Source organism: Microcaecilia unicolor, chromosome 2 (genome assembly GCF_901765095.1).
Source record: "Microcaecilia unicolor chromosome 2, aMicUni1.1, whole genome shotgun sequence".
In the NCBI taxonomy this organism is placed as follows: domain Eukaryota; kingdom Metazoa; phylum Chordata; class Amphibia; order Gymnophiona; family Siphonopidae; genus Microcaecilia; species Microcaecilia unicolor.
Genome location: NC_044032.1, coordinates 463,713,573 through 463,728,069, shown reverse-complemented (window position 1 = coordinate 463,728,069; position 14,497 = coordinate 463,713,573). Strand labels below are relative to the sequence as shown.

General features: G+C 42.7%; 1 protein-coding gene across 1 annotated transcript in view; it reads right to left on the bottom strand.

Annotated features, from left to right (window-relative positions):
• The window catches only part of C2H20orf194 (chromosome 2 C20orf194 homolog), a 441,211-nt gene that overhangs the window by 268,913 nt on the left and 157,801 nt on the right, over positions 1-14,497 (bottom strand). The window contains exon 8 of the mRNA XM_030190991.1: positions 5,842-5,940. Coding sequence (XP_030046851.1) covers positions 5,842-5,940 — 99 coding nt within the window. The remainder of the gene's footprint in view (positions 1-5,841; positions 5,941-14,497) is intronic.

The following is a 14,497-nucleotide window of genomic DNA, read 5'->3' as shown; positions in this document are numbered from 1 at the left end:
TTAACTTCATTATATACTGCCCGATATTCAAAATGATTTAACCAAGTGAGAAGTTCCTGTCTGGTTAAATGGCATGTTGCAGCCTAACCACTGATATTCAGCAGCACTTAACTGGACAGTGTTGATGAATATCGCCACTAAGCACCCCTGTACTGCCCAGTTAATGCTGGGGTGTTATGTGGATGGAGCTTGGGCAGAACCTGGGAGGAGCCAGTATATAACCAGTTAGTGACAATATTCAGAATGTTAACTGTTTAAGTAAACAGCTAAAGTTAGGAGAGCATAAAGGTTGTCCTAACTTTAACAGCAGAGCTAATAGCACACCTGTTTGAATACTGGTTGATTCCCCAGTTAACATCCATGTAACAGCATCAGGGTTTCTAGTCCCTCCAATCCTGATCCCCCCTCCTTCCCACCTGCAATGATCTAAAGGTTCAGCCAAGCCCCCACCCCCTACCTCGACCCCTAGCAGTAGTATCATAATACTCGCTAGTACCACAAGGCTCCCGCTAGAGTTCACTGCAGCCATTTTGTGAAAGGAGCTACGACATACAGAAGTGAGTGGGCATCCCTTCTGCCTGTGACCCCACTAGACCATAACGGCATACAAGGTAGGCCAGGAGAGGCCTACAGGATGGAAGGGGGTAGGTAGGGGGAGGCTTGGTCAGGCCTTCAAATCTTCCAGGGTGGGAAATGTTAATATGTGTTGTAGCTTGAGGCCTATCCACTGGAATGGTGGTGGGCCAAGTTACATGGTTTAAACCAGCTGAGGAGCCCTGACTAGGCCTGATAACCCACTGATGGCCTTATAGTTGAGAACCTGCAAAAGCAGGATTGCAGGAGGAGTCTTAATGAAACCTGGTACAACTTACAAATTGAATGTAGCACATATGATGATTGAATAATGGACTAAAATGGATAAAATCTGGTTTTTAAAATGAAGTTTGTGTTTCTATACGATGGTACTCAGATCATAAGATCATATGAAAGTAGATATGAAACTGAGATGTCAAGAATAGGATATTTTTGTATCAAGAAGAGAAAAATAAGATGTTGATAAAAACGGAAATGTCACAATCATTTGCAATAGCTAAAATAGATATTTTAGTATCGAGAAAAACAAGATGTTTACAAAAACGGAAATGTTTCAAAATAGCTAGAACGGAAAGGAGATGGTACAGATGGTACAGATGGACACCTGCCGGGAAAGTATGACGCAGAGGTTGCGCAATAATAAAAAAAAAAAGTGTCTTGCCATAGACCAACTACTATAAAAGAGATGAGATTTAGACAGAAAGTTGGAAGTTTTCCTCAACACTTGACCGACAGCATACCTCTGTCCAATTGAACCCAGAATCTGTTTGATGAATGTACTGACCTGAAGACCTTATATTGGTGAGAATAAATACTTTATTTCTGGAAACTATCTTTGTCTTTATTTCTATATTTCTATTTACTCTCTACTTATCATTTGTTCTGCAAGGTAATCCACACATAAGTAACACTCAGTCTCTGAACTAATTTGGGTTGACTTTTAATAGAAAATATGTGGGAACATAAATGGCCAAAGATCCACCTACATCCTAATAGACAGAAAGCTGTGGTCATGGGAATTGGATGTGAACTGAGCCTTCTGATGCCTCCCCAGGTGTCTCAGGAATTCAGGGAGGCGGTCTACAAGATCATAGGAGAACAGACCCTCTGTACACCTCCGTGTGGAAAGCTCAGACGGGGGTCTACAGAGGGTCAATAAAAACAGAAACCAGATATTCAGCCAGGACCCACATAAATGTTTTATGAAATTCCCGGTTGAATATCAACTGGGACCCACATAAGCTCCATCAGCCAGCACATTTAGATTTAGCCCCCGATTTTCAGTGCCAGGGCAAATGCCTGGACATGGCCCAGCAGTGAATATCCCAAGCTCATTCTGCCCACAGCAGTCAGTGTTTAAAAATACACTGACCACTGCAGGCTGAATATTGACCCGATAGTTTCACACTTCTCCAGTCAAAAATGAATCCAGTTCCTCATGGTTCTTCTGAGACTCAAAATGACTGTATCCTTATGAATCCTCTTATCTACAATGTCTAGCACTTAATCACCAGTTTTGGAAGTCATACAGAACTGAAACACAGTATGTTGTTATCTCCTAACATGGTCCACCGCTTAGAAATTACACTCTGGAAGGGCTGGGGGGAAAGAAGAAATTGAAGTATGCTTCTGAGACTCTGTGCATTTCAAGGTTGATCCCACCACTACAGACTAATGTGGCTACTGGGAAGAAGAGCTAGATATCATTTTTCACTTGATATTTCTCTTGCTTTAGTCAACATCAAATCTTCTTAGGCCATATCTCTACTGCCAGAGTTACTGGTATGGCTCATAATGTTCTCAACTTAAGAACTTTCAGAATCTTTGCCAGCTCACAACTTCCCTCTCAGTACCCTCTTAATTGTGGAGTCCACAGGGGTCAGATCCTAGCCCCTATGCTTTTCAACCTTTTCCTCAGCCCACTAGCCACTCTGGTGGAATCTGTGGGAATACGCAGCTACTGTGTCCACTCCTTTTAACCACTTCCTAGAATTTGTCACCCAATGGTTTAATTCCAATAAACAAAAGCTTAATCCTCAAAAATCACTTATGGATGTCAGGTGGACACTAACTTTTAATACCTCCCTGATCCTGTGCATTAATCCAAACCCTCTCACAAACTCTGTCTATAAGTTGGCATTTTTTTTTCTCACAACTTCAGTTCAAACAACAAATCACATTAGTAGTAAAGTCCTGTTACTTGGCTCTCAGGTGTATTTGTGCTTTGAGATTCTACCTTGCTACACACCTATTCATGCACTGGTTTTGAGTCCCACTGAATATTTTAATTCAGCAGTCTGTGTTAAAAAGGTCAGAAATTGTCCAGAACATGGCTGTAAAACTTCTATTCCATGCAAGTCTGACCATGTATCACCACATCTTGCTCAGAAACTCTGTCACTTACAGAATTATGTTCATCATTCTCATCAGCATCTATAGAGTTCTTCTCTCAAGTATGCCCAATCATCTGTCCAATATGCTCATCCCCTATATGCCCTCTAGATCTTTCCATTCCAAATATGGGAAATTACTATCAATCCCTCTTCCATCCTCTGAATGCTTGAACTGTAAACGGCAGTCAGCATTTTAAGACTTTTTAGCCCCTTTCCCCTGAAATGCCATCCCTTCAAATCTTTGTAGCAAGGGGGAATATATGAGATAGATTCGTCTTCACTGCAAACACAGCCAAGAGCTCAGCTTCTAGCATCCCTCTGCTCTTAGAGCCAAGCATCACAGAAGAACAGCACTAATGTACCTTCTTCTTCAGTGGACCTTCCATATAATTTCTCATTGTTTCTGTGCTCAAGCATTCAGAGCTCAACACTCAATGTGATCTAGTACAAGATTTATCATTTTGAAGGCCCTTTTCAGTGGTTTCAGCATCAAAGGGGTCAATACATCCACAGCAGTCTACACAGCTCCAGGATCATTATGCTTCTTCAGCACTTCCAGAGCCAGTTCAACTGAGCTCGACTTAACTACTTATACATGAGACCATAATCTTAATCAGTGGGAACTCAAAAAGTCCTTCAAGACTCCTAGAATAATTGCTGCAATAGGATATATATATATATATATATATATATATATATATATACATATACAGTGGGGGAAATAAGTATTTGATCCCTTGCTGATTTTGTAAGTTTGCCCACTGACAAAGACATGAGCAGCCCATAATTGAAGGGTAGGTTATTGGTAACAGTGAGAGATAGCACATCACAAATTAAATCCGGAAAATCACATTGTGGAAAGTATATGAATTTATTTGCATTCTGCAGAGGGAAATAAGTATTTGATCCCCCACCAACCAGTAAGAGATCTGGCCCCTACAGACCAGGTAGATGCTCCAAATCAACTCGTTACCTGCATGACAGACAGCTGTCGGCAATGGTCACCTGTATGAAAGACACCTGTCCACAGACTCAGTGAATCAGTCAGACTCTAACCTCTACAAAATGGCCAAGAGCAAGGAGCTGTCTAAGGATGTCAGGGACAAGATCATACACCTGCACAAGGCTGGAATGGGCTACAAAACCATCAGTAAGACGCTGGGCGAGAAGGAGACAACTGTTGGTGCCATAGTAAGAAAATGGAAGAAGTACAAAATGACTGTCAATCGACAAAGATCTGGGGCTCCACGCAAAATCTCACCTCGTGGGGTATCCTTGATCATGAGGAAGGTTAGAAATCAGCCTACAACTACAAGGGGGGAACTTGTCAATGATCTCAAGGCAGCTGGGACCACTGTCACCACGAAAACCATTGGTAACACATTACGACATAACGGATTGCAATCCTGCAGTGCCCGCAAGGTCCCCCTGCTCCGGAAGGCACATGTGACGGCCCGTCTGAAGTTTGCCAGTGAACACCTGGATGATGCCGAGAGTGATTGGGAGAAGGTGCTGTGGTCAGATGAGACAAAAATTGAGCTCTTTGGCATGAACTCAACTCGCCGTGTTTGGAGGAAGAGAAATGCTGCCTATGACCCAAAGAACACCGTCCCCACTGTCAAGCATGGAGGTGGAAATGTTATGTTTTGGGGGTGTTTCTCTGCTAAGGGCACAGGACTACTTCACCGCATCAATGGGAGAATGGATGGGGCCATGTACCATACAATTCTGAGTGACAACCTCCTTCCCTCCGCCAGGGCCTTAAAAATGGGTAGTGGCTGGGTCTTCCAGCACGACAATGACCCAAAACATACAGCCAAGGCAACAAAGGAGTGGCTCAGGAAGAAGCACATTAGGGTCATGGAGTGGCCTAGCCAGTCACCAGACCTTAATCCCATTGAAAACTTATGGAGGGAGCTGAAGCTGCGAGTTGCCAAGCGACAGCCCAGAACTCTTAATGATTTAGAGATGATCTGCAAAGAGGAGTGGACCAAAATTCCTCCTGACATGTGTGCAAACCTCATCATCAACTACAGAAGACGTCTGACCGCTGTGCTTGCCAACAAGGGTTTTGCCACCAAGTATTAGGTCTTGTTTGCCAGAGGGATTAAATACTTATTTCCCTCTGCAGAATGCAAATAAATTCATATACTTTCCACAATGTGATTTTCCGGATTTAATTTGTGATGTGCTATCTCTCACTGTTACCAATAACCTACCCTTCAATTGTGGGCTGCTCATGTCTTTGTCAGTGGGCAAACTTACAAAATCAGCAAGGGATCAAATACTTATTTCCCCCACTGTATATATATAAATCCTCACACAAGCATTTCTAACAGTTTTTATGATGATGGACACGTACTCAATACAATCTGGACACATTTAAATTGCTGGACTTCTTCCCCAAGATCAAAAAATAAAAATAAAAAGGCAGCCTGAAGAGAAAGATTCCACTTCTGAGAGAATCCTTCCAGATGCCACAGGAGGGGCATGTTGAGGAAATGTAAACACAATAAAACTTGAAAACTGTCAAAAGAGTGCTGACAAAAAAATAATTACAAATGGACATTTCAAATACAGAAAATGGAGAAAAGAAAGCAGAAATCACTACAGGCAGCAGTAAATCAAGTTGAGCTGAACAATTACAACATTAAAATGACAGTAAAAGAAGAACTAGTGTGCCATTTAGCCACAGGGAACACCCTAACTCCTGTGCATGTTTAGAAGGGTATTCCAAGCTCCATTAGAAAGCTCTGGAAAGTGTGCTCCATATTAGTGACATCAGATGGCATTACCTGTGTGTGGAACTGCAGCTAATTATACCTATTTAGTGAAAAATCTGTTGAATACATACCTCTCCTGCCTGAGACTCTGAGAGTTCCAAGATGAATGGGATTTCAACATCAAAATTAGAAAAGAAGCAGGTCCATTGATGTTCAAAAGTCCTTAATCCCTTGTTTAAAAAAAAATTAAGATCATGCCTTCTGTTATTCTAAACCTTAATTACCAGAATATTTCAACAATTTCATTCAAATCGTATTTAATATACAATTATAACATCCTATGGGTATGCTTATACATCAAGAACTTCATTTAAAAGAGATGCATTCCATTCTCTGCTTAACAGTAGACTCCTTAAGGAAAAAGTCTCAAAACTCTTTGAAATATACATTCCATCACCACAAACATTCATCTAGGGTTGTCAGTGCTTCTCTGTAATCTGTGTGTCCCTGTTCAAGCTTGTACCTCAAAGATGTCCATTTTACTATCCAAAATTGCTTTTGATATAAGAAAGACTGATTTCCAATGCATACTAAGTCCATTCTAGTTGCAGAGAAAATTCAATTTTTCATGTAAACAAATAGCTGATTTTGGAAACAAATCTTATTTTAACTTGACTGCAGGCGAAGGACAAAGTTTTGATCTCAACAATTAATTACACTGGTAGGTAACAATATCCTTTGTCCATATGAAACTACAGCTCATCTTTTGCTGAAAGTGGACTTAAATGGTGACTCCTAATGTGAAACCCAACATAATGTAATTATAATTGGGGGATTTCTTCCCAATATGCATCTCTTTGCACTTGTCCACGTTAAATTTCATCTGCCATTTGGATACCCAGTTTTTCAATCACATAAGGTCCTCAAGCAATTTCTCACATCTGCATGTGATTTAACTTTGACAAGTTTTGTGTCAACTGCAGATCTAACTACCTCACTTGTTTCTATTTCCAGATTATTTATAAATAAACGGCATCAATCCTAGTATAGATCTCTGTGGCACTCCACTATTCACATTTTTCCAATGAGAAAATTGGTCATTTACCCCTACTTTGTTTTCTACCTTTTAACTAGCTCCTAATCCACTAGTATACCAAGGCCCACAGTATAGGGAACAAGATTCTGGACCAAGAGGCTGTGATGGAAGAGGCTGACTTGGATTTAGTGACAGTCACAGAGACATGATTCAAGAAGAACCATAACTGGGATATCGTTATTCCAGGGTATACTCTTTTCAGGGAGGACAAGGTAGGGAACATGTTAAAGATAATATTAAAGTGACAAAATTGCTGGACTTAAAGGAAGAGGCACTGAGAGTTCATCTAGAAAGAGCAAATGGACAATGTATTTACACTGGTGGGATATAAAGGCCTCTTTCATACACAGAAGTGGACAGAGACATAATTGAAGACATTCACAAGATTGTAATGAAAGGAGAAGTGATATCAATAGGTGATTTCAACATGCTGGATATAAACTGAGGCATCCCTGTTGTCAGAACATCTAGAAGTAAAGATATCTTGGATTCTCTACAAGGACAGCTTTTCAAGCAGCTGGTAATGGAACCCACACGAGATAGGTCATACTGGACCTGATGTTCACAAATGGCATCTAGTGATCACTGGACAGTGTGGATCAAAATTAAGACGTGTTTAGAGGGTTTGTTCAAAATTGAAGGTTTTAGACTTTTAAAAAAAACTACTTTTGTCAAGATGGGGGAATACCTAAAGGAGATGCTAGCTGTAAGAGAACAGCCTGGGGAAGTTGAAAAGCAGTGTGTGCAAAACTGAAAGAAGCTATTTTAGGAACAGCAAACCTTTTTGTTAGGAAAGTAAACAAAATTAAGAGAAAAAGGGGCATTACAGAAAGAATATGCCAGGCTACAACACCTGGAAACGCTAAGAGCAGCCAGTAAAGTAGTCAGGGAAGCAAATAAGCAAATGAAAGAAGAAATAGCCAATAAGGTAAAATTCAGGTACAAGACATTCTTTAAATATGTAAGTGATAAGAAGAAATGCAAAAGTGGCATTGCAAGGCTGAAAGGTGAAGAAGAACAATACATAGAAGCTGATAAGGATAAAACAGAATGCTCAATAAATATTTCTGTTCTGTGTTCACAAATGAAGGGCCAGGAGTAGGACTGACGAGAAAAGCTAATAAGAACAGACATGTGGTAGATCTTGACCAAATTTCAGAAGACTGTGTTCATGAGGATCTAGCTAAACCAAAGGTAGACAATGCAATGGGGCCGGATGGTACTTTGGGAAGTTCTGGTGGCTCTGCTGTCTGACCTTTTCAGTGCTTCTCTTGAGTTAAGAGGTATCCCAGAGGACTAGAGAAAAGAAGATGTGGTCCCTCTCCACAAAAGCAGAAGTATGAAACTACAAGCCCGTTAGTCTTACCTTAGTGGTGAGTAAATTAATGGAAATGTTTCTACAACAAAGGATAGAGATGTTTCTGGAATCAAATGGATTGTGAAACCCAAGGCAGCATATTTTTACTAGAAGATCTTGTCAGACTAATCTGATTAACTTCTTTGACTGGGTGACCAAACAGTTAGATTTAGGGGGAACGCTAGATGTGGTTTGCTTAGATTTCAGTAAAGCCTTTGACATGGTTCCACATAGGTGACTGATAAATAAACCGAGGGCCCTCGGTCTGGACAAAAAAAAGTCACTAACTGGGTTAAAAACTGGTTAAGTGGAAGAAAACAGAGGGTGGTGGTAAATGGAGTTCACTCAGAAGAAAAGGATGTTACCAGTGGTGCAATGCAGTCTCCCATCTTATTTTTTTGCCACCTAGCATTAATACACAGTCACTTCAATGTGTGGGGGTATTTTTGTTGTTTTTGTTTTATCTACAACCTGCTTAGCAGCTGACAGGGATAATTTGCAGTCTTCACTCTGTCTGCTCTTCTGTTAAAGGCACCTATCAGGATGCTCTAACTTCCTTGTTTTGATTGTATCCTTCAAAGATAACCACTCTAAAACATGCTCTCCTGAGCAACCATTGGCTTTGATCTGGATTCTAATTTAAAAATTGCTCTCTCTAATTTTAAAACATTAGCATCAGCAGCCTTGCCCATTCTGATTAAGGTGAAGACCATCTTTTCGAATAGGTTCCCCATCCTCTAGAATGTCACCCAGTTGCTAACAAATCTAAATCCTTCTTCCCTGCACCATCACTTCATCCATGCATTGAGACTCTGCCAGCCTCTTGTGTCCTGCGCATCGAGCATTTCTAAGAATGCTACCCTGGAGGTTCTAGATTTCAAACTTTCTACCAAAGAGCCTACGTTTGGCTATTATAACCTTGTTTACTTATGTCACTGTACCCATATGTACCAAGACAGCCGGCACCTCCCCAGCACTGTATATCTAGATAACCATGAGGTCTACCACCTTCGAAACACTACACACCCTCCCAGCCACCTAGCTATCTGTATGTCTAATCATCAAAACTCCAACTCAAACAGCCATCCTAACCCTTCCATCCAGGGCAGAAACTCCTGGAGACACATTCTTGGTGTGAATCAAGGGGGAGATTTCCTTAAAGGATGGCAGCCATTAGACAAACAATGGTGTGCCCAGAATGAAAATCTAGGACAGGGGTGGCAACCATGGTCCTCAAGGGCTACAACCCAATCAGGTTTTCAAAATTTCCACAACCAATATGCATGAGATCTATTTGCATACAATGGAAGCAATACATGCAAATCAATCTCATACATATTCCTTGTGGTTATCAATAGAAATCAAACAAAATAAAACATGGAAAAGAAAATAAGATGATACCTTTTTTATTGGACATAACTTAATACATTTCTTGATTAGCTTTCGAAGGTTGCCCTTCTTCGTCAGATCGGAAATAAGCAAATGTGTTAGCTGACAGTGTATATAAGTGAAAACATTCAAGCATTACTATGACAGTCTGACAGGGTGGGAGGATGGGGGTGGGTCGGAGGTATGCATGGGGACATCAAAGCATACCCCATCTTATTTTCTTTTCCATGTTTTATTTTGTTTGATTTCTATTGATAACCTTAAGAGTGGACTAACACGGCTACCATATTCCTTGTGGAAATCTTGAAAACTTAACTGGATTGTCACCCTCGAGGACCGTGGTTGCCCACCCCTGATCTAAGAGTATGTGAAGGATTTAAATACTGGCCCTCCTGTTTTGTTACTACATATACTGTACATAGTAATCAGCTCTCATTTTCCTGTTTTATGTTGAACAAAAGACATAAGAAAAGAGGTTGAAGCACTCCATTCTACGATTCATAGCTAACCCTGAGTCTACTGATGACAGTGAAGAGATTCCAATTGTCAAATGTACAAACAGTGTCACTCCACAGGAGAAACTGCCCATCCAGTTAATCTGCTGGAATCCTTACACCCCTGTGCTGGTGAAAAACATGTATTGGCTAAGAGTGCACAAGGATCTCATCCTCCAACCTAGATTGGCTATAATTAATTTTGGAAACGTTGCTCATGTGAAAGACATTTCTTATGTAGTTCAACGGGCAATCAGTTTGCTCATGGTAGAAGAATATCCTTATCTTTAAAAAATAGGTCATGAAGGTGACAGAGCTCGGGAAAGCCTTTTTCCTCAAGTTATTTAGTTTTGTCTGCAAAGAAAATCTGTTTACACTGCTTTTCCCCACCCACCTCCGGCAGCATCATGGTGACTTTTGGAGGCTAAGATTTTTCTGGCCAAGATCAACAGAGTCCGTGTGGCTCTCATGATGAACGGAACAGAGTCAATGGCCTTGAGGATTCCCAGTCATGTTCCAATGAGAGGCCCAATGAGCTGTCATGTACTCAACAACAATTTCAAATTGACAGTGCTGTTTCTTCTGTATCGGGAACATATGGCCTTTTATTGCCTAAAGTCCTTGAATTTTGTACAGCTCAGAAGTGACTGGCCCTTTTGTCTGCTCACAAAGAGTGGGAATGCTTATGAGGCCTTCCCCTCCCTGAGCTTTCCTTGATCCTGGGTTTCTATGATATAAAGAGGTGTCTTGATTATAACCAGTACCATGCATAGTCTCAAACTGGTGTTGTGGTTAGCATCAGACCATGAAGTAGGGAGTCTGGGGGATTAGTCTCATGGACCTTGGTTCTTGGGATGGACTCAACTTGGATGTATATTTCTGTGTGAACGGCTCAGATTAAAATCTTTATCTGTTACAGATAGTAAACATTAATTAGTTTTCTCTTTCATGTTTTTTTTCTAATCTCATTTCTTAGCAGAGATTGGGTGGCAGAGCCGGTGGTGGGAGGCAGGGCTAGTGCTGGGCAGACTTCTATGGTCTGTGCCCTGAAAATGGCAGATACAAATCAAGGTCAGGTATACACAAAAAGTAGCACATATGAGTTTATCTTGTTGGGCAGACTGGATGGACCGTGCAGGTCTTTCTCTGCCGTCAAAAGGAGGGTGAGTGTTCAGTCATGAGCTTTTCAGATGGAAGAAGGAGGGAAGGGGGTGAGTTGGGTAGGCAGAGTAGGCAGATTATACAGTCTAGAGAGGAATGGGGAAGGTAATTGACCATAGATTCAGTGATTCTGGGGGATATCCTAGGCTTGAGGTATTTTCTCTGCTGCGAGAGACTAGGCCAGGACTTCCCAAATTAAAGGTCATGACAACAAATGGGATCTGGAAACACATATTTGGGGGTCATGACCTGGGCAAGCCATCCATAAAACACATAACTGGACAAAGCCTCTGGGAGGTCACGTGTTCTATATGGCCACAGTCACAGAAAGACTGGTAAATGTTGGATTACCCCTAAAGTTAGCAGAGAGTTCTTGAGGTTGGCATGAGGTAACACAGGCTGCATGTGTACCATAAATATGCAAAATTCTGCAAAGGCTTATAAAATAATACAGTTTTAGCTATGCTACCAGCAGACTCATCTTAATGAAACTGAACATGTGAAGCTCAACAGAGTTGGGTTGGAGAGACATACTGGCTATCATCAGGATAATGTAAGGTGGGGGGGTGTCATCCATTTCCACAAGAGTGCTTCCACTGAATTAATATGTGAGATGAAGGATCAGGGAGATACCAGCACTGATTGGCAAGTTGTTTGGAAAGGGTATTGGTTTGGGTACTATGTATAGCTCCAACAGTTATGACACTGCCTTCTTTAAATAAGGTAATCAAGACATATGCAAAAGGATGGGCCTTATCCCTTAGTTTTTGGGCATAATCTTAACTAGGGGAATTAGAAGGAACTACAAAGATACATACCTGTAGCAAGTATTCTCTGAGGAAAGCAGGCTGATTCTTCTCACAAGTGGGTCGACGTCCACGTCGGGCCGGGAATCGGCAATTTTGCAAGCAAAATATTAAAAAAGTTTTGCCAGAGTCTTCTAGCGCGTATGCAGCGCACACCAAGCATGCACGGCTGTCTTCCCAAAGTCGTGTGAGCGTTCCCGCTCAGTTTAATCAAAAAGCAAATAATAAACAAACAACATCTCCAAAGGGGAGGTGAGAGGGTTTGTGAGAACAATCAGCCTGCTGTCCTCGGAAAATACCTGCTACAGGTATGTATCTTCGCTTTCTCCGAGGACAAGCAGGCTGCTTGTTCTCACATGGGAAAATTAGGTTCTTACCTTGGTAATTTTTTTCCTTTAGTCACAGCAGATGAATCCATTACAAATGGGTTGTGTCCACCTACCAAGAGGGAGAGATAGAGAACACTGAAAACCATAGTGCCTCTAGGACGGCTGGCTCCATCTGCCTCTCAGTATTTTGAAGCTTCCAAAGCAGTGTAAAACCGCAAAGTAGCATAACATGAACTTTCCTCACAGCGAACGAACGCCCCAGAACAGGAGCAATAACACAAAGGAAAGATGAACTCAACCTCCTGTAGAAGAACAGAAATCCTGAAGACTGTTTTCCAACTTCTCCCAATGAGGGAATATGTCTGCAGGAAAAACTGAACACAAAACAGAGTCAATCAGGGAGGGATCATGGATTCATCTGCTGTCACTAAAGGAAAGAAAATTACCAAGGTAAGAACCTAATTTTCCCTTCCTTGTCATCAGCAGCAGAAGAATCCATTACGAATGGGATGTATCAAAGCAATTCCTAGATAGGGCGGGAACAAGCCACACCACACGCCAGCACTTGTACTCCAAAAAGCGTGTCCCACCTGGCAGCCACATACAGCCTGTAATGTCGGACAAAAGAAAACTTAGAAGCCCAAGATGTTGCACTACATATCTCTTGAAGAGAGAGTGCTCCAGTTTCAGCCCAAGAGGAGGAAATCGCTCTTGTGTAATGAGCCTTAAAGGCGTCAGGCGGAGGCAGGCCAGACAGCAAATATGCAGAAAAAATGGCTTCCTTAACCCAATGGGCTATAGTGGCTTTAGAGGCTGGAGACCCTCTGCGAGGACCTGACAACAATACAAAAAGGTGATCAGAGGTCCTGAAAGCATTTGACATCTGCAGATACTGCAACAGAGCCCGGCGCACATCCAGGAGGTGCAACTGCCCAAAAGATTCCGGAAACTTCTCCCTAGTAAAGGAGGGCAGAAAAATAGGCTGGTTTAGGTGAAACGCTGAAACCACCTTAGGCATGAAGGAAGGCACAGTACGTACCGTTATTCCAGACTCTGAGAATTGCAGAAAAGGGTCTCGACAGGACAGCTCCTGGAGCTCAGATACCCGTCTTGCCGATGCAATGGCCACCAAAAAGACCGTCTTTAGAGTCACATCCTTCTCCGAAGCTCGCTTCAGCGGCTCGAAGGGCGAACACTGAACAGCCTTTAATACTAGCCCAGGTTCCAGGCCAGAGGGGCCCACACGGGAGGCCAGAGCCAAAGCACCCCTCTCAGAAACTGTGCAATGTCCAGATGTGAAGCCAGGGAGAGGCCAGCGACCTTCCCCCGAAAGCATGACAATGCTGCCACTTGAACACGCAGGGAATTATAGGCCAAGCCTTTTTGTAAACCATCCTGCAGAAAGTCAAGTATCGGCGAGACAGAAGCCCACATGGGTGTGATCGCTTTAGAAGAACACCAAGCCTCAAACTGGCGCCAGATCCGAGCATAAGCAACAAAAGTGGAACGCTTGCGAGCCTGCATGAGAGTCAAGATGACCTTGTTAGAACAGCCCTTGTCTCTCGATTGCGCCCTCTCAATAGCCATGCCGTAAGACCAAAGCGGCACGCATCTTCCATGGTCACCGGGCCCTGCGTCAACAGGTTCGGAACCAGAGGCAAAGGAAGGGGAGCATCCACCAGCATTCGCCGGAGGTCCGCATACCACGGCCGCCTGGGCCAATCCGGGGCAATGAGGATCACCACTCCTTGATGTAGCCAAATTTGCAGGAGGAGCCGCGCTATTAAGGGCCAAGGAGGGAACACATACAGGAGGCCCGGAGGCCAGGGTTGAGCCAAGGCATCCAACCCCGCCAAGCGAGGATCTCTCCGTCTGCTGAAAAAGCACGGGACTTTGGCATTTGTGCTTGACGCCATAAGATCCATTACGGGCTTTCCCCATTTGGCACAGATCTGAAGGAACACTTCGTCTGCCAGTTCCCACTCCGCTGGGTCGATTTGATGCCTGCTTAGAAAATCGGCTTGCACGTTGCTCTGACCTGCTATGTGAGCTGCTGACAGAAGCTGCAGATGTAGCTCGGCCCAGTGGCAAATTAGAGCGGCCTCCGCGGTCAGTGCTCTGCACTGAGTGCCGCCTTGTCGATTTATGTAGGCCA